Source organism: Schistocerca nitens, chromosome 4, assembly GCF_023898315.1.
Source record: "Schistocerca nitens isolate TAMUIC-IGC-003100 chromosome 4, iqSchNite1.1, whole genome shotgun sequence".
Taxonomy (NCBI): domain Eukaryota; kingdom Metazoa; phylum Arthropoda; class Insecta; order Orthoptera; family Acrididae; genus Schistocerca; species Schistocerca nitens.
The window spans coordinates 354,165,852-354,184,963 of record NC_064617.1 but is presented as its reverse complement, the minus strand read 5'-3'; the positions used below and the strand labels follow the sequence as shown (position 1 = coordinate 354,184,963).

Sequence of the window (19,112 nt, the reverse complement as noted above, 5' to 3'; positions counted from 1 at the left end):
ATCACGAATGCATATGTATAGTCCCTCAGGGCTGCACTGCCAAACACAAGGAATTAGGTCGTTTCGAACTATACAACTCGTTTCGCGTGAATGGGAGAATTCTACTGAACATGATGGAATGAAATAGAAATTCTGAAATCTGCTGTAATCTGGCATTGAAATGAATTCAATCGCAAGTGAAATTTGTGTCGGACTGAGAATTGAACCCGGATACCGCACTTCATAGGAGCAGTCACCTTAATCGCTCCGGCTTTCCGAACACGCCTCCCATCCAACGCATTTTCCAATACGTCGCACACTACTTACGTAGCGCCCCCTGTCCACCATACTCGTTGCTCTCGCAGGCTGATTACCGCAAGAGGTTGAGGGAGAGTGCATCCGCACGAAAATATCAGATGATGTTGTCTTGCTGAACATACATGCATACTGATGAAAGACTAAGTCGTGGGCTTGACATTTAGGAAGCCGAAATCGAGCATGACTCTGATTGATCGCCCGATTGGTTCAGACATATTTCCTTCCATTAAGTGTAGAATGTATTGAGTCACCTAGATGTTTCAGCTTCGAATTTCTTTAGCTCTGTAGCTTTATTCATTTTTCGTATACAGCCAAAATATGTAAAAATATGCGCCAACTATAATTAAATATTCCACTTTAGAGTTCTCTTAGGGTTTAGTTTTTGAATGTTTCCTGTAGTCATATTTGATGTATCTGCGGACCCGAATGGAAGTCGCGGTCGCCAACACGCCGCTTCCGGGATGTGATGAGGTGAGGTGAGGTGAGGTGACGTGACGTGCCAGGATCAAATACTCCGGCGGTCTGACGACGGCCGGTCAGCCTTGGATGGGGTTTTGAGCGCTTTTGCACACCAAGCCAGGTGAACACGTGGCCGGTTTCCACTTTCTGCCTCGGTTAAGTCACATTTCGGAAATATTCTCAGCCACGTGTGTTGCACAAATTCTGTCCTGGGGGTAAAGCGTGATGACAGTGAAGGCATCCACCCTCTACCGCTAACATTGTCGAATCCAGATTAACATGCAGAACACATGAAGATAAGAGATATTGCCAGGAAAGAAGCTGAATGTCTGGAAATGTAGTGTTCTGGCACCAAGACTGCAAACTTGTATGTAGTTGCAATTTAAAACATTTTTCACTTACGGGATTTTTGTGCTTTAAATTTTTCATTTCCAGTGTTAAATATGACTCCACAAATGAAACTTTAAGGGTAATTATGGCAGAAAAATTGAAAATGAGTTCTGGTATTAAATACATACTCCAGTAAGAAAACAAATGATCTTTGCTTAAATTTTTTACAGAAACACGTGAAACACACAGCCAAAATTTTACGTTCATTGTGGAATAGTGTGAAACAAGGATATGTAGTAGCATTACTCTAGGATTCAATTCCTGAATGACCTGCTAGAGAATCCTTTATAAACAAAATCTGCGAAAATACTAGGATAAGAGTAATCTGAAGTTATCAAATTTAGTTAATTGCAGTCTCGTTAAGACTTTTCCCCTCACTGCAAATTTTTGAATACGCAGTCAATACAAAAGAGCACAAACTTCTCGTAACACAACTTTAAAGTCAGACGATAACAAATGTTTCAAAAACGAACTTTTCGAGTGATACGGCTGCTAACAAAAAGCTACGAAGCCTTTAGACCTGTCAGATGTTTGCGGGAGCCATGAATGTTTCACGCTGCGTAAAATCGTCATAACGTCCGCCGCACATTCCTATTTCCCGTGAGTATTTTCGTGCGCGAGTATGTTTATCTTCAGGATGTCAATACATTTGGTAGACTTATTCGTTTAATGAAACGCAGGTTTCAGATTACCACCCATCTTTTTAGCCGACCTCAAACACTCAACTACACATTTTATGGTACTATAGATTGAAGCTGTATTAGACCGTTTTAGGTCCATGGCTTTGTGGGGTCTGCGCCAGTCTCGAACCATACCATCAACTCTTATCGGGATTCATCAGACAAGGCCACGGTTTTCTAGTCGTCTATGGTCCAACCGATGTAGTTAAGAGTCCAGCTGTAATGTCTCGCAGCGGTCTCTCCGCGATATTTTCAGAAATTTTATAAATTATATAACTTAGTATATATATCTCGAAATCTCTTCTTATCTTACCGATTCCTAAACTTTATACGATGATCAATGCAAAGTAGTTTCAAGCCCTATTATTCCTTGGAGCGTGCATTTACTCCATGGAATAGCTTCTGTTATCTGTTTTCTCTCATGAAAAGGATTCGGATCTTGCCGATTAGCCGTGAAAGGATGTATATGTATTGTTGATCTAGTCGCCATCTTGATGAGATTCTGTATCAGAAGGAATTTAATACATAAACTAAAATGTGTTCGCGTATTATTTAACTGATTGACAGTGTCTGCTTACTACGCTATGTTGCATGGGATCAGTGGGAATGTCTGACTTCCGCTGGACGAGCCTGCCGTTTTGTATGCTCAAGATATCCAGTTACTTCAAATAAATAGGCTAACACGGTCTTACCGGCAGATCTCCGGTCTTCCCCATGTGATCACCAAAAGTTAATAATTATAACATGTTTTTCAGGAGATGGACTGACAATTTTCGTCGCACCGAGACTTCGAAATTGCTTCACTGCCTTATGGAATTTAAGCTCGATTTACTATCCTGATCAGTGAAGCTAAATCAGGCCGGTGTGAGAGGTTTTTAAATTTTAGATCCCACAAAAAATATTAAACAGGGAAGGCGCAGCAAGAGATGCCGTTAGCAAGGACACTGCCATAGCCCATTACCGCCAAATTTCGCAGCATTGTCCTAACGGATACATTCGTCGTACGTCCCACATAGATTTCTGCCGTTAGCACCGACAAGTCTATGCAAATGCAGCTGCCTTGTGACTGCTAATACCAGAAATTTGGTATTCTCGGCACACTCTTGACACTGTGGATCTCGGGATACTGAATTCCCTAACGATTTCCGAAACTGAATGTGCCAGGCGCATAGCTCCAACTACCCTTCCGCGTTCAAAGTCTGTTAATCTTGTCGTGCGGCCAGAATCACTTCGGAAACCTTTCCACATGACTCACCTGAGTGCAAATAACAGCTCCGCCAATGCACTGCCCTTTTATACCTGGCGTACATGATACCACCGCCACCTGTATACGAGCATATCGCTACCCCCATGATTTCGTCACCTCATTGTATGTGTAGTATCAAGGGGGGACCCTTGGACCCCGTAATACTATGTGGCAAGTATATGCCACGGCATAGACAATATGAGTACATCATTTGAAAGTTGTCTTCCACGACGTAATATAAACTGAGTATGAGATAGCCAGTCCACACGTAGATTTATACCCTTTTGGGGTCATGCTTCCGTAAGTAAAATATGGTACAAATGTATTGTGGTCTTCGTATTGATTTTGTATTGACTCAGATGTACTAGTCGGTAAGCTTGGCTTACTGTTGTACGTATTACATTTTAGCTATCTAGCTAAGTGTGGAGTTCTCAACTGCGTGATCTCCCGGAATATAGTACATTTATAATAACGCAAGCTGAGGTTTCTACACATGTTTCAGGTAGCATAATTTATGGACAAATCTATGTCCATCAGGAGTAGTATGAACTCTCAAAACTGTACTGCATCACCCCGAAATACAAACAGAATTGCTTTCTAAAACAAAGAGGAGACATAGGACAAATACTGTTCATTAAATTATCTTCAGAAGCAAATGTAATGTGTAAGGGCATTCAAATTACACCCGGTCACTAGTTTAAAGTAAGGTAACGATTTTAAAACAAAAATGTAGTTATACACAGTACACATATTCAAATAGTCGCCAGAAGTGTTAGCACATTTATCACATTGCGACACTAGCCAATCGATACCATCCTTGAAACTAGTAGGCTTCAATCAAATCCAGGCCTGGACCCAGTCACACACACTTCGTCGTCAGTTGCGAATCTGTCCGCGAATAGCTTGTTGAGGTCCAAACACGTGTCACTCGTTGGATGTTCCAGCAGTTTCCCACCGAAACTGCTGCAATGTAGTCTTCACCGCATTGGCCGTGTCTGGGCGGGCATTATCATGCCTTTCGACAACATGTCTCGGCGTTTAGACTTGATGGCTGTGTGAAGTGACTTGATAACACTGGTCACTGATGGTTCCCCGTTCCAGGAACTCGACAAGCAGTGGGTTTTTTGGTCAAGAAAAGGCATGACTTTAGCAGAACTGGTATGCACGGCATTTGTTTTCTTTGGAGGTGGAAGTCTCATGTTTCCACTGCTTGCTCTGACGCTTACTTTCCGGTTCAAAATTGTGACACCATGTTTCGTCCCCTGAGGCAATACGCGACAGAAAGCCGTATTCCTCATAACATTGTAGTTGACTCGAACAGCGTCATTCGAGTATTGCGCTGTTCGCCGGTCAGTTAGTGGGGATCCCACTGTGCGCAGATTTTTCGAAAGTTCCAGTGTTGATGAATTATAGAGCGGGTGGTGCCCACGCTAATACCCTGTAACCGATGGATCTCGTCCACGATGATTCTGCGGTTGTCAAAGATTAAAGCATTCACTTGCGCAACCATTTCCGGTGTGATGACACGATAAACCTGTCCAGAACGAGCATCGTCTTCCAGTGACTCGCGCCCCTCAAGGAATCGTTTGCGCCATTCCACAACACTTTAACGATTCAGACTGTACTCACCGTACACAGCCTTCATCCGTCTATACCAGGGGTCTGCAAACGTTTGTCTGCGGGCCACATTGATTCCTCCACGAAGTCATGAGGGCCAAGATCTACCTAGTGGGATTAAAGAACCCTAGCACTCCATGATCATCGTAATGTAAGGCTAAAGGAAAGATGAAATAGCAAAAATCTAAGGTTGTGGGAATGGCTAGCACTGAAAAAAAAACTAAGATTTTTATTTAATTACATAATTTTGCTTGGTGGACGTACCTGACCGAATTTCTGGCATTTTATTCTGTCGAATTTCACCGACAAAAAAGTATGCCACTGCACAATCTTCAGGAAAGCGTCCTGCAAAGCTAACGAAATCTCAATCATAGTTAGCAACACTATTACTAAGAGACGTAACATAGGTAGAGTATGTCAACGCATTGTTATTTCAAGCAGCGCAACAATAAGTTCAGTTATGTAGTCTTGTAGCGAGTAGCAGAGCCAGAGCATATTTGATAGTTCTGTTGCGAGATTTCTCTGAGAGTGTCTCAAGAGTTGTACTAGTAGGTGTGGGACAATTCAAAGTTTGAATTCGAAGAAAGAAGGAAAATCTGAAAATCGAAATACGTTAAGGGAAACCCTGCTTAAGAAGCATCTTCCATAATGATTGATTACTAAGGCTAGTCGCCGAAGTGGCGTCCATTTGAAAGACTTGCACCAGACTCTTGAGTAGAATCAAATGCAAAGAACTTTTCTACTTAAAATGTTTTCGCCAAACTAGTATGTTGACCTTGTTTTTTCCCCTATCGCACGGAGAATGGTATGTCTGTGTATTGTGGATAGCCACAAGTTTAACCATGAGCTTCCGCTTTGTAAAGATAGAGCTCAGACAATGTCGCGTGTATTGGCCACGATAGGCCTCGAAACTCAATTGTTGGCAGTATAGGTACCACTGCAAATATTTGGCGGGCTGGATACCAGGGATGTCCGGCCAGCTAACGTGGGCCGGTTTCGGCCCGCGGGCCGTAGATTGGAGACCCCTGGTCTATACATTTCAGGGCTCCAACTCCCTCCGCCGCCAAAAATCGAATCCCTCCTCGTTCCTACTTATTCTCCTGCATGTTCGGTAGTGGACGATAACTTGTGTGACCACCTTCTCTTCGGCGTGAAACCACACCAGCGCTGTGAAACATCAAACGGTACGCATGCATCAGTCTCTCTACCAATAGATGGCGCCATCATACCTGCAGATGTGGTGTAAGGCAAGGTAGAGGCACTGAACATGTTTCATTTGAATGAACTTCATTCTCCATCGAACTGTTTTTCCCAAGAATTATGATCGCCCAAGGGCGAACTCTAGGTTGTGTTTGATATGTATACGTATCAATTTATTACTCGTGGAAAGAACTCACAGGAAAAGCGTTCAACACCCTGAAGGGCAAAGTAATTTTATTAACAAATGAGGTGACCGTTCATCAGGAGGAAGAGTATGCTATAAATTGAGATCAAATGAAACATGTGACAGGGTGCACGAACCGTCATCAGTGACCACTGTACTTCCATGGCGGCAACGCGGGCGTGTACTCCCGCATGTTATCCCACTCAAATGGCTAACATTGTGCACAATGAGATCAGTAACACAAGGTACGGCGCACATTTAACAGCCAGTATATTCCTGTGACCTGTATTCGTCAATTCTATTCAACTGACGTTAACATGTTAACACCCTTGGCATGTTAACATCAGCTGAATAGATGTGACGAATGCAGGTCACTGGAACATATTGGCTGTTAAATATGCCGTACTATGTGTTAATGATCTCCTTGTTCACAATGTCAGCCATATTATGTATCTTCGATATATATTCCTATCCTGTAATACATGTCTCAGACATATTTTAACACTTAACATGCAATAAAGTCTAAATCTTTATGGTGTAAAGTAAATGAACAGTTGACAGTCAAATTATGGAAATTTTACAGAAATATCCAAATACTTTTTGGGCGTCTAAAATGGATGCCATTTTGCATTTTAAGTATTTTGCATACTTCATACGAAGTTGATTATATACATAGCATTCTTACAGCGATAGCCAAATAATCTCTAAGGAGAACAGAAAAACTTGTGCCCAGAAAATGAATAGCAATTGGCGTTATTTGTCATACCTGTACTATTAACCTATGAAGAGCTACTTGTTTCGTTGTTGCTTGACTGGCTGTTATGTTTGAATGTTAGTTGAATTTTATTTCGAAATTAATATACTGAGAACAAATAAGACTTAGCATTATCTTCAGTGACACTCGTATTCTCAGGCTCCCGTACTGCAGTTGTGGTCCTACTAGATAGCACATGCTATTCGGTTTGATTAGCGCACGCCTCTTTATAACAGCCTACTAATCACTTGCTAGATGTTTAGCCTATTTTTGTCCTTTCTCAGAGAATGTGGACACACTATAGAAGCAGAGTTGCAGCCTCCAGAGCCATAACGCATATTCTACAAGAAATGCATGAGAAGTTTTGAAGTTACTAGAGAGGAACACTCATTTCCCACCCCACCCCTTCTCGCTTAGAAATTCTCAAAGCACTTATTACGCAGAACCCATGACCGACTTGCGCCCTTGCATATAGTTCCACTGGTAACGTAAAGCCAACAAACTAAGTTATTCCCGTTTCATGGTACTAACGACAGTGATTAGACTGACTTCCCAGTACACTATTTCTAAAAAAAGATCTTTATGAGTCAATATCCTGGACAGTGTTGTTGGTATAAATGTAAGTACTGACGACAGTTAAACGATGACTTCAAGAAAGGTATTTTACGAGATAAGCGGATGATTCGTGCCCATTTGAGATGCACAACGTGTGCGAGAAGTTTCCTTACCTCTGTAGCCCCTGTTCAGAATCAAATATTATGCAGCTTGCTAGTTGTGTTATCAGTTGTTTGATTCAATTAGTGGAATTGATGTTTAAATGTTTTCGCAGTCGCAACAGAGTTGCTATGGCAGACTTGAACTATCTGTTTTTGCTATTAAGAAGAGCTAGTGAAAGAGTGTGGGTACACTACAGACGGCTGGGCAGACATTATAGGGCATTCCAGCAAAAATTTAATAACGTCCCACCGCGATTGGCAACTCTTCAGGATTATGAAAGACATGGTTGTGGTTTTGCTTTTGGCAGTATTATAGACAGAGTGGAAGGAAGAAGACACGAAAAGGAACATTTGTAGGAACCTGTGCTTGAATTGCACAATCTCCTATGAAGTCGACACGTAAACATGCTTCTGAACACACTACACCAAGGACAACAATGCAAGATCACGTGAAGAAAGACCTGAAGGTCAGGCATTTCCGACCGGATGAGTGCGTATTGGCATGCCGTGCTTTGTTAGTTTCCACACGCAATGAACCGTGCCCCTGTTTTCAGACGAACATGCCACTTGTAGCAGCTCACTTGCTACAAATATTGTCGTTTGGGCCGAAGAGAATCCTCATTACACATTCGAGTTACAAAAGAACCCACCTCACGTAACTACATGGACAGCAATGACATCTCAGCATCTGCTTGGACCGTATTTTTTTAAAGAGTGTGAATGATGCAAATTATTCACACATGGTACAACCGTTTTTTTGTGGTTTTATGGCGCAAAACTGCTACGGTTATTAGCGCCCGGCCTGTGACTAAGGAAAAGGTAAAAACTGAACTGGAAACCAGCAGCAATGGGAGCTAAAAAAATAGGGAAACAAAACAGAAGGAAAGCTTAAAAAAGCCACAATAGAAGGGGGTTGTTTGTCCCCAAAAAAGAGCTTCAAATGACTGACATCTCACTGACAAACTCGAGAACGCGGTCGGCTGATCGCGTGTCATCTGCTAAAATCGAAGATATCAGGCGACACCTGTAGACGGGCGCGTAACGGAGTAAAATAGGGGCACTCAAGTAAAAGGCCTCTCGCCATCCACAGTGTGAGCAGTGGGGATAAATCGGGGGAGGATCGCCACTTAAAAGATGTCGATGATTAAAAAGACAGTGCCCTATCCGGAGTCTAGTTAAAATTACGTCCTCCCGATTTGAAAGGAAGAGGTCCAAGCACAGGGAAGAGCTTTCCCGCCCCGCAGTTTATTATTGGGAAGTGTCGACTGGTACAAGCGTGGTTCATACCTCAGCTTAAGGGAAAGGGCCTCATAGAACGCAAATGGTTGCAGCAAGACAGAGTGCCTGCTCACTACGCTCTTACAGTGTAGGAGTTCCTAAATGAACACTTTCCAGGACAGTGGAAAGGTCGTGAGTAATCAGCAACACCAGCTCCCTTTAAATGACAAGGAATCCTGAAATCAACTTGACAACCCATTATAGTGAGTCATTAGCGGGCATGTATCTGCCAGTCGTTATGCTATAAACGAAGTACTGCGGAATACTGACGAGCATTCACGTTGCACTGTAGCACCGGAAATACTCAAAAATGTCAACAACATTGACGCGTATGGAAACGTATTTACAGAGTGGGGAACAAAGAATATGTAAGTACTTGTGCTAAAACAAATAAGCATTCCATATTAGGTGGTACGAGGACTTTACACCCGCCCTGTGAATGCGTTAAAATAGGAAGCATGCAGACAAGTGTGTGACGGCGGGATGAACTATTTTAAGTTTATGTACTAATAACATCAAACGTTTCGACTGCAAGAAGAATTCCAGGTTGCGTTCACACTGCCGGCCGAGCCTGGCCGCCGCCCGCTTTGATATCAAACACATGGTTTTGAACTGCGGTGTTCACACTGGCGGCCGGGCCGCGCCGACACGGCGTGAGCCTCCCGGAGCCGAGCCGGCGACATCCCGAGTGTTTAATACTGCCGGCGCGAGCCTGTGGAGCAGCACTACAGCTTCTGCAGTACACGTCTCCCTTCTGCTTTCATCAAGTGTGACTGCACACGTCTTATTTTAAGATGTTACCTCACATTTCACAATCAGTGAGGAAAAATTACGTTTATTATGATACATGCGAAATTACTTTTATTTCATTTATTTAATCTACCGTATTTACATGCATTTACAACAATAGCTAGCCAGCGATCGCGGCATTGCCGCCACTGAATAGTTCGCATTTACTCGTAAACGGAGACATGAGAGTCACTGACGGACGGAAATGTGTGCCTACCAGATGACAATGCATTGTAAAGTCATGCTGTGGCACGTTACTATAAGCTGTTGTCTGTGACATCTTTTTGCGATGTTCTTACTTTAATGTTTTTCAGGAACGTTCATTATTGTAATTAAAAACCTTTACTAAACGACAGTCGATATTCTTAGGGAGAGTCGATGTCCACCCTATTACAATGTGCTCAAAATTCGACGAGTCACCATAATGTGAAAAAACTAAGTTAACAATGAAATGATTGTTACGTAAGACGATTCTAATTGAATAGTGGTGAAAACTTCTGGCTGCACCTGTGTTATCTTCGACCTTCAGCTGCTAATGAATTAAGATCCCTTTGCCGCTGGGGACAAGACCACCAAGGGGAAAAAATAGAAGCAGTGACACACACATCTCATCCTTTACACTGCTTTGAACTAGACGAGAATCCAACAAATCAATATTACATTTACCTGTCCTGCTGTGCTTGAGGCTATGCTGAATCCGCGCATTTTCTTTCAGTTACAGTATAAAAATCGAAATGGCAGCACCTTACAGAAAACGATAACTTAATCATTTCGTCGTCAAATGACCCAGCAAAGCGTTGACTGAAACGCTGTCCCACTCAGCCTTGGTTTCATTGCATTTATTTCATAAATAGATTACTTGTAAGAGCTATCCACAGATCTTTCTAAGTGGAGATAGGGTCGATCTAAAGAATGTAATTATTTACAGCTTGCGGTACTACACTTACGTGAACTGAAAAAGCGATAATACAACAAAATTAACTTTTTGCGCCTTAGTCAAACTTAGTCATAGAAACATCTGTAAATGTATTTATATTTTTTTAATATCTGCTGTTTATTATATGCAACTAGAAGGAAATCATGCAGAATGTTGCAAGCTTTTATTACAATGCATCAGGAGCAAGATCTCATCTTAGATTAATATACTCTTATCTTTTAGTTCGAAATACGAAGTGTACATTATACTAATTGTAGGATGCTGATGACAAGTAATTGTCTTGTGATGCAACGTGTGGCCAATTATAAAAGCGTAGCAGATGATTGTCCAGTAGCTGAGGGAAAAATTTATACATTTGGATTTTTCTAGACAATGAGACCATTAAAATAATACGAGGGACAGACACTAGGTCAACGCTGATCACTAGTAATTAGTTTTTTCTGTCCTGCATTATATGACTACACTAAACCAAGCTGTAACGGCGCGAACTCTTGGCTTGCGGACGCGGCACTGACGCCACTGAATAGCTCGCATTACTTGTGACCAGAGACATCAGTATCATTATCACTTCAAAAACTTTTTGGTACTTTTAGCTACATTTCATTCCCAACAATGTATGGTCTAAAACGGATCTAACAGTAAGCTACCCGCTACATAACTTTTTCACTACAAGATTTGTAAATCAAGTGCACAACGTTGACAAATAGCATCATTTCACAATGACTTAAGAAATATGGAAAGATAAATGATTCAATACGAAGCTAAGATGTTACACTACCACGTGTACAAAAATCAGATTTTTAGCCGCATACTTTCTTCAAAATCGGTTGGGAAGCGTTACGAAACTAAGAAATCACGCGAAACGAAAAGTAGACTTCTTTTTTCACGACGTAAGTAACACTTTTAAAGAAAAAATAAGTTCATAAAACGATGTGGCGAAGTCATATTCCGCTAAGAATTTTTAAAACATGAAAATCGGTTAAATGGATTTTCCCCTTTTCGCCGTCCCGGCTCGGCGCGCAATGTGAAGGCACGAGCCGAGCCAGTACGTGTCATCCCGGCCCGGCCGGCAGTGTGAACGCAGCCTTAGAGCTAAGTAAAGTCAGCGTCTAAATCAGTGAATGTCTAATGTCTCATACGAATACCATTTGGAGCATATTCAAACTACTGTATTTTACAATGCAAAACAATTTTATTGTATATTCATGCATTGTGAATGTCACAAACGCCTCATTTTAACATCTTACAGTCAAACGGATGAGTAAAATGTACAATGTGCCACAGCAGTTCCTGCAGCGACAAAGATGTTAAAAACTAGTTTTATTAAAATGGATGAAAGCTATGTACACTCTTACATCGTCGTACCTTAAGACACCAAACTTTTCGTTGTTTCACAGTCGCCATGCAACTATACATTCGTTAATATCCTCTAAAAACTATCACATAATATAAGCTTTGTCCACGATTTCGTCTTTCAAGTGACTTGCTCCGCATGACGGTCAATTTGAGTTAAAAGTACTAAGTCGTACGGAAGACACTTGTTCCACAGGAACAGCGCGTTCCGCGTCCTACATGGTGATCAGTACATTAAAATTTAAATAGGAACAGTGTTGAGTACGGGAGCCGTGGAGAGAGGCTATCTCCGTTTTAAGACGCGCCTTAGACGGGGCATCGTTTTCCTCTGGGGCTTCGGCCTCTGCTCGGTCTCGGTGGGGCTCGGCTGGAGTGACGGCGCCGGCTCGTCCCACAGTAGCAGCGGCGCCGCCGCCACCTCAGGTAGCTCCAGTTCCAGCTCCAGCGCGTGATGCCGGCGTTGCCACGCGGGAGGCGGCGACAGCCTCTCACTGCTGCTGGCATCGGGGGCCGACGCGATGAGCGCGCCCTCCTGCAACAGGGCAAGGCGGCGCTGCCTTCAGTCCGGGACTGCTAGCTCTCTGCTAATGCAATTGACATTTGGTTGTCTGTCTCTGAACTGCTACCATTAACAACAAAGAATAGTAGAAGTGATAAGGAACTACAGTAAGACAAGAAACTGCACCACGAAGAAACTGTCCGAATGAGATAGCAATCGGTTGATTCGTTTTACATCTACAGATAAATGATAATTTTTAAAAAAAATGGATGGTCCATTCGATTGGTTGGTTCATCTACATCTACATTTATACTCCGCAAGCCACCCAACGGTGTATGGCGGAGGGCACTTTATCTGCCACTGTCGTTACCTCCCTTTCCTGTTCAAGTCGCGTTTGGTTCGCGGGAAGAACGACTGCCGGAAAGCCTCCATGCGCGCTCGAATCTCTCTAATTTTACATTCGTGATCTCCTCGGGAGATATAAGCAGGGGGAAGCAATATATTCGATACCTCATCCAGAAACGCACCCTCTCGAAACCTGGACAGCAAGCTACACCGCGATGCAGAGCGCCTCTCTTGCACAGAGAGTGCCACTTGAGTTTGCTAAACATCACCGTAACGCTATCACGGTTACCAAATAACCCTGTGACGAAACGCGCCGCTCTTCTTTGGATCTTCTCTATCTCCTCCGTCAACCCGATCTGGTACGGATCCCACACTGATGAGCAATACTCAAGTATAGGTCGAACGAGTGTTTTGTAAGCCACCTCCTTTGTTGATGGACTACATTTTCTAAGGACTCTCCCAATTAATCTCAACCTGGTACCCGCCTTACCAACAATTTTATATGATCATTCCACTTCAAATCGTTCCGCACGCATACTCCCAGATGTTTTACGGAAGTAACTGCTACCAGTGTTCGTTCCGATATCATATAATCATACAATACATTACATTTGTGTATGTTAAGGGTCAGTTGCCACTCCCTGCACCAAGTGCCTATCCGCTGCAGATCTTCCCGCATTTCGCTACAATGCTGCAACTTCTCTCTATACTACAGCATCATCCGCGAAAAGCCGCATGGAACTTCTGACACTATCTACTAGAACGGGTTGAAGGGACCAAACAGCAAGGTCATCAGTTCCTTGTTTCAAATGTGGTCCATTCAGACAGTTTGACATCTCAGTAGTCAGAACGATAAAAGGGAAAAGTCTAAAAAACTAAAAGTGCAGTCACGTCGTCAATGGTAAAAATAAAATGAGGGAAGTCAGTAAGACAGCAACCCCGAGGCTATGCTAGAGGCAGGAAATATCCCACCTCTGAAGCAGTAGAGGCAAGACCACCAGCTATTGTAAGACGTATATTTCTATTGTCAAACCACAATTTATGAAAGATGTTTATATTTTATTAATAGGATTAAGTAGGAATAATTAATATTTGTCACGTTGGAAATAATTATGGTTGCAGGGAATATCTGCACCAAAGTATTGTTGATATAATTCTAAAAAGGGCGGGAGAAACCTCGTACGGATACATTTTAAGAAAAGAGCGGGCAAGACCGCGCACTGATACATTTTGTAATGGTAGCAGGGATTGTCTGCACCAGAAAGCATTGTTGGCAGGAAAAACGGCACTTTAGCGTTCGTAAGAAGTCAGTAGTAAGCGAGAAGTGAAGCGAGTCGGTAGCAGGCCTGAAGCGAGAGGTTGAGAGGAGCGGTGTGCCTGCCAGCCACAAGCTATGATTTACAAGAGATTATAAACGGATGTACAGAGACATCAGCTAACTATTATAATAAGAGGAACTAATATTGAATTAATTTTTTGAGCAACTCAAGACTACTGAAGGTATGTTTGCGCATTGCTAGTTTTAAGATTATTGTAAAAAGTGAGTCCCACTTTAACGTTTGTAAAATCATCTCATTTTGAATATAATTAACTTTTGCCAGCAATATTGCATTTCTAATTATATTCCATCCCAAAAACCATCAACGTAAAACTTTGCAAAATTGTATTGTTGTCAAGAAAAAGTAACTATGAATTACGTAACTTCAAATTAAAGAATAACGTCAGCTTTGCTATTAAAGAATAACGTCAGCTTTGGTAATAAATACAGCCACTTATTATGAAAGCCCACCAGCAGCTAATAGAGTATAGTAAAACAGTAAGTATATTCATGTCGCAGTTCGATGTAGCAGTCAGATGGCGATCTAGTAACAGTAAAAATGGTAAGGAACAGTTTTTGGTTATTGCAGATAACGACTGAGGGCCACACGACGACGACACATTCTATATTTTGTCGAAATTTTCCGAAAATCACTTAAAAAGCAATTAAATTTGTATGCGAAGATTGCGAAAGAAATTTCAAAGGGAAGATTTCATTTGTTGTTATTAATCAAGAGAGAAATCCTAAGGAAAGATTACATAGGTTATTGTAAAAGGGAAGGTTATCATTAACAAAATATGCATAGAGGAGACGGGAAGGTTTCACTATTTAAAAGCGTTCAACCGCTAGAATGTAGAAATGCGTATGGGAAAAGGAGACTAACCAAATCTAAAAAGCGATAAAAACAGTAAAAGGGAAAGGAAAGACGATCTTGGCTAAGTAGAAGAGTCTGCAATCTCCAACACAGCTTACAGTGGGAGAAACCGCAACCCCCACCGCCCTGCCCCAACATCAGAGTGAGATTAGAAACCTTAAAACTGAGAATAAAAACCACTTTCACGGAGGAAACTGAGAACCAGTTCGACCATCCGCGAATCGTCAGCTAATATTAAAGGTAAAGTGCAGTGAAGTGTGTACTTAGTACGCAGAACCAAAAGACGGGGGCATTCCACCAAAATGTGGGCTACTGACGAAGGCTCCACAACCACAAAGTGGGGTGACTCATTACGCAAAAGAAAACCATGGGTCATTCTGGTTTGGCTGATGCCGAGACGACACAGTGTGGTTGAGGCCTTTCGGGAGAGGCGGAAGGAAGGACGCCACAGGACTGGTGTCACCTTAATCGCACGAAGTTTATTACAAAGGGAGGTAGCCTCCCAACAGTTGGCCCATGATTGTGCGAGGTGGGATTTGATGTGAAGCCGTAAATCCGCTGCAGGAGGGCTACAGAAAACGGGGGGTAAGTGACTGCTCCACCAGCCAAACGATCAGCAAGCTCATTACCTGGGATACCCGCATGGCCAGGGACACAAAGGAAGTCAACGGAACAAGCAGCACGGTGAAGATCAGCGAAATTTTTATAGATGGCGGAGACCAAGGAATGGCGGGAAAAACACCGGTCAATAGCCAGAAAGTCACTCATTGAGTCCACGCATAACAAAACGCGGTTGTGTTGGGACTGTTTGATAAAGGTAAGGGACTGGGAAATTGCGATCAATTCCGCAGTAAACACCCCACATAAAGGTGGCAGATGATTTTCCGTGCCAACAGAGGACGTGAAAGCATATCCCACACGATCAGCAGATTCAGAGCCATCGGTGTAAAAAACAGCACCCCGAAACTCCGATAAAATTCGGCGGAATGAACAACTTAACACCATCGGGGAATGGAATCTTTCGGACCTCGGCGGAGATCCATCCGAATTTGGGGCCAATGGTCCATTCGAGAGAAAGATTCACGAACTGAGCAAGTCAATAACACGTTGGTCCACCTGTAGTCCTCATGCAAGCAGATCTTACACTTGGTATCTACAGTTGTCGGATGTCCTCTAGAAGGAATGTTGTCAAATGCTGTCCAATTCGCGCTTTAGATTGTAAAAATCCTGAAATCGTCGGAGAGCGGTCCACATAATGCTCCAAACGTTCTCAGCTGGGGAGATATTCAGTGACTTTCTTGACCAAGTTAGGGTTTGGAAGCGTGAAGACAAGCAGTAGAAACTCTCGCCGTCTGTGGGAGGGCATTATCTTGCCGAAATGTAACCCAGGATGCCATACTATGAAGAACAAAATGAGGCATATATTATCGTCGGTGTACAACTGTGCTGTAAGGTGCCACGGATCACAATCAAGGGTGCTGCTATGAAATTAAATGGCACCCCAGACCATCACTCCTGCTCGTCAGGCCATATGGCAGGCGACAGTCACGTTAGTATCGCTGCACTGTCGGTCATAAACAGACACGTCTTCACCCTGGGAACTAGCTGGGTAGAATTGACTGGTTTGGGGGGAGGGATGAGGGGATCAAACAGCGAGGTCATTGGACCCATAATCTAAGATGGCATAAATCAAGAGAGGAACAATACAGACAGCACAGTCCAGCCAAGGCAAGGGGATAACGGGCAAATAGAGGAAGAAAAGGGACATCAGGGCAGCAGGAAGAGGAAACAGGAGGAGTAGTTGGGGGGAAACAGGGATAGCAGGGGTGCCACAGAAGCGCTACACACGCTGGAACACCATCACCAACCCATCCTAACGCCCCCACCATACCAGTATCACAATACAATGGAGACAACAGAGAAAGGAGACACAAGAAAAGGCAGAACATAGGGGGAAAAGGAGGGAAGAACGCAGCTGCTATGGAGGCAAGGCCAAGACCTCCATAACCAATGCCTATGCTAACAGACTCCAATTCCAGAGAAAAATTCTAGGACGTAAACCTGAAGACAGACCACTTTCGCAAATGAAACCTAGGGTAGATGTAACCATGTGGGGTCGTCTGCTAACACCCGAGACGAGAAAGGTGGGAGGGCATATTTAGTATGAAGGGCCAAAACGTGGGAGAAGCGCAGCAGCTGCAAAAAAGGGGTGCGGCTCATTGCGGAGTAAAAAACCATGAGACAACCTCGTAAGACCAATACGAAGGCAACAGAGGATGGTAGATTCCCACCAGGTAGGGCAGAGTGAAGAATGCCACATGATTGAAGTCTCCTTGATTGCGCAAAGTTTATTAGACAGTGGGGTAGCCTCCCAATAGTCAGCTCACGATTGGGCAAAAATTGATTTGATGTAAAATCCCAAACCTGTCCCCAGTGGGTCACAATGAACAGGGGGTAGGTGGCAGCCCCTCCAGATAGACGATTGGTAAGTTCATTACCCAAGATATCCACATGGCCAGTAACACAAGAACTGGATTAATCATGCATTTCGAAACTGATGAACATTAAACCATTCTTAACGATAAATAGTCTTTAGAGTGTAACCTGCGAAGAGAAGCTGTTAGCTACTTTATAATCTCTACCGACTGGCAGAAATTAATATGACCTCAAATTCAATTGTGTTGTATCCCCACAACCACTAATTAAAATTCTATCAAACGTGCAACACATTTTGAAAGTTTACTGAGGAAATACCTCATGGTAAACCAAAATAAGACATGAAATGTATTCGCAGTTGCGAATATGGGCAACCGTCGCTGTGTAATGGAATGACACTGAAAATCTGTGGTGAACCTTGAATTCGAACCCGGATTTTCAGCATACAGCTAGCGGTCGCCTTCCCATGAGGCTTCCGAACACTACTAACGGCGAGACGGAAACTTCGACATGCCATCAACCATGCGTCTGTAACCTGCACTCTTACATCCAGTACGCACATTCCCGTAAAGGGGAGATATTTTAACTGAAAGTCGCTTACCCGGTGTTGGCAGATAAATACGATAGTGCAGTGCCTATATTGTTCAGAAGTACGATGCAGTGACCTTTCGGATGTGTGTGCATGTCAGAGGGAACAGGCACTGCGCGACTACAGCTCTGGTCCGGCTGCGCGTCATACTCTGATAGCCTAATGGGAAGGCGACCTCTCGCGATAAGCGGGAAATCCGGGTTTGAGTCTCGATCCGGCACAAATTTTCATTGTCATTCCATTATACAGCTGATGGTTGTATGTATTCGCAATTACGAATACATTTCATAACGACTGTAGTCGCAGCAGTGCCTGTTCCTTCAGATATTCTTGCATGCCCGAAGGAACCTTGAATCGTCGTCCTGAACACAGGCACTGCTATACCTCTAAGAAAAAAGTCGTTCGTAAAATTTGAAATTTGTCGTAAGGTCTTATGGGCCCAAACTGCTGAGGTCATCGTGCCCTAAGCTTACACACTATTTAATCTAACTTAAACTAACTTATGCTAAGGACTACCCCCACATATGTAGTTGCTACGTGATCCTGACTGGTCACCACAGGCAGAGGGAACTATTCGTCGTGAAATATTAATGCGAGACTTTCAGTCATCCATCAGGAGTTTCATGAAAGATTTGCAAGGAGAATTTCTCGACTACTATTCGATTTTCTTCATGCTTCTACCATTTGGGCAGCTCCTTAAAGCGGTACGAAGAAAAGATCAAATTCCAAAATACAACTATTTTTGGAGATCTGATAAGGACAAAACATATCACTTTAATAATCACCATTAGTTGAAGAGGGACCGTAAAGAACTTAATATATCGCTGGTTCAATTCTCAATAATAGCATTTTCAGTTTTGTTCATATTCTACGTGAACAAATAGAAATGTTATTTCAACGTTCAAACACTTCAGTAAAAAGGCTTTTAGCGCTAATCACAAAAATCCTAATATTCGCAGTAAATTAAAATTTGGGGCAAAAATGCCGAATATCAAATAGAAAATAAACCATTTCTATTTAGACTTTTACAGTACTCTTTAAATTATATGTACAAATTTTTCCATGTAACAGTAAAGCATTTCCCATTTCTGCATCAAATTTTCATACTAAAAGGAATGAAAACTTTTTATAAAAAATTTGATATTTGTTAA

The 19,112-nt window shown here is 42.7% G+C and overlaps 1 protein-coding gene across 1 annotated transcript in view; it reads right to left on the bottom strand.

Annotated features, from left to right (window-relative positions):
- The window catches only part of LOC126252306 (uncharacterized), a 46,158-nt gene that overhangs the window by 14,704 nt on the left and 12,342 nt on the right, over positions 1 to 19,112 (bottom strand). The window contains exon 2 of the mRNA XM_049953188.1: positions 12,206 to 12,432. Coding sequence (XP_049809145.1) covers positions 12,206 to 12,432 — 227 coding nt within the window. The remainder of the gene's footprint in view (positions 1 to 12,205; positions 12,433 to 19,112) is intronic.